Raw genomic sequence first — 1,245 nt, 5'->3', positions numbered from 1 at the left:
ACATCTTCATTGTATTATAAAATGAATAAAAGGGAATGGAAACACAAAGTAAAAAAAGAAATTTATGACTGCGAAGTTCAGATCTAGCCAACTAAGGAGTTCTCTTAAACATAAAACCTAAAGAAAAAAATGTAGGTAAAAGTAAACGATTACAATCTGATCATAGAAAAAATAGAAAAGAAAAATGTCCCTACAAAACTAAAATCTTCACCAATCCCTGCCACGCTTCTTCTCGGGATGTTTGAATAAGGAGAAGAAGCCCCTCTCAAACACATCCAGCCTCCGAAAAACCTCATACGTGGCATATGCATCCCGTGCAGCATATTCCAAGTGCTTAGGCGGTAGAGGCGGCGGATTAGCCCACATCCTGTGCTCTGCCCTTCCAAAACCATCCTTCATCTCAAAATAGATTGGATCTATAATAGCTCCAGCAACATCCTTCAGACCTTGAGTTCTCTTCTTGTTGTCCGGATCTCTCCATATTGCCTGGATATCCTTCACATTATGAACATAGTACTTTGAACGTGAAAGAATGGTGCGGTCTTCTGCGACGCAAAACCCAGCAAAAGTGTACCTATAGCCATGAAAGAAATCATACAACTTTTCACTCCTCTCATCAGCATGGCATATGTGGTACACAAGAACATCAGTGCCAACACATAGCTGGATCACAGCAGCTTTCTTCGGACTGAAATAGGTTCCACTGAGTTTATCATACTCAACATCAAGACCAACAATCTTCCTAGCAGAAGAATGTAGGGAAGCTTCAGCATTGGTGATCCACTCCTCAACACTAGCTGCTGCATTTGTGTACAAAACCTTCATAGTGGTTGTGCCATGACAGGGGAATGTGTACTCGTGGGAAAAAGGAGCGTTTGCCATGCAAATCGGTGGACAGAAGAAAACACACAGAAAAAGAAAAAAGAAAGGGAGAAGAATCGGTGATTGATATGCACCGAAACACAGAGGAAAAAGGACATGTATTTATAGTTCCAGAAAATGTAACAACAGACGTCGTGATCCACAAATTCAGGGAACAAACCAATACATATCCAGTCAGAACACAACAGAAACAGCCGAGAGATAAACCACAAAAAAACAAAAAAATCCTGCGGGATAACAAACAAAAAAGGATCTTATCCGGGGCCAGTTGTGAGTTCACGTGCAAGCAACAAAACAAAAAGCATAAAAAGACTACAAAAGAAGTTCACGTGATAACAGTGCAGACATTCACACAGAGTAAAA

At 40.5% G+C, this 1,245-nt stretch overlaps 1 protein-coding gene across 1 annotated transcript; it reads right to left on the bottom strand.

The window, feature by feature from the left end:
• Positions 1–207: 207 nt before the first annotated feature.
• LOC127339357 (uncharacterized) lies at positions 208–825 on the bottom strand. Its single transcript, XM_051365217.2, has one exon. The coding sequence runs from the start codon at positions 823–825 to the stop codon at positions 208–210; it is 618 nt and encodes a 205-aa protein (XP_051221177.2).
• Positions 826–1,245: the final 420 nt, after the last annotated feature.

The sequence above is a fragment of the Lolium perenne genome, chromosome 3 (assembly GCF_019359855.2).
Source record: "Lolium perenne isolate Kyuss_39 chromosome 3, Kyuss_2.0, whole genome shotgun sequence".
Classification (NCBI taxonomy): Eukaryota; Viridiplantae; Streptophyta; class Magnoliopsida; order Poales; family Poaceae; genus Lolium; species Lolium perenne.
Note: the sequence above shows the minus strand (reverse complement) of the source record. Positions and strands in the feature narration are given on the sequence as shown.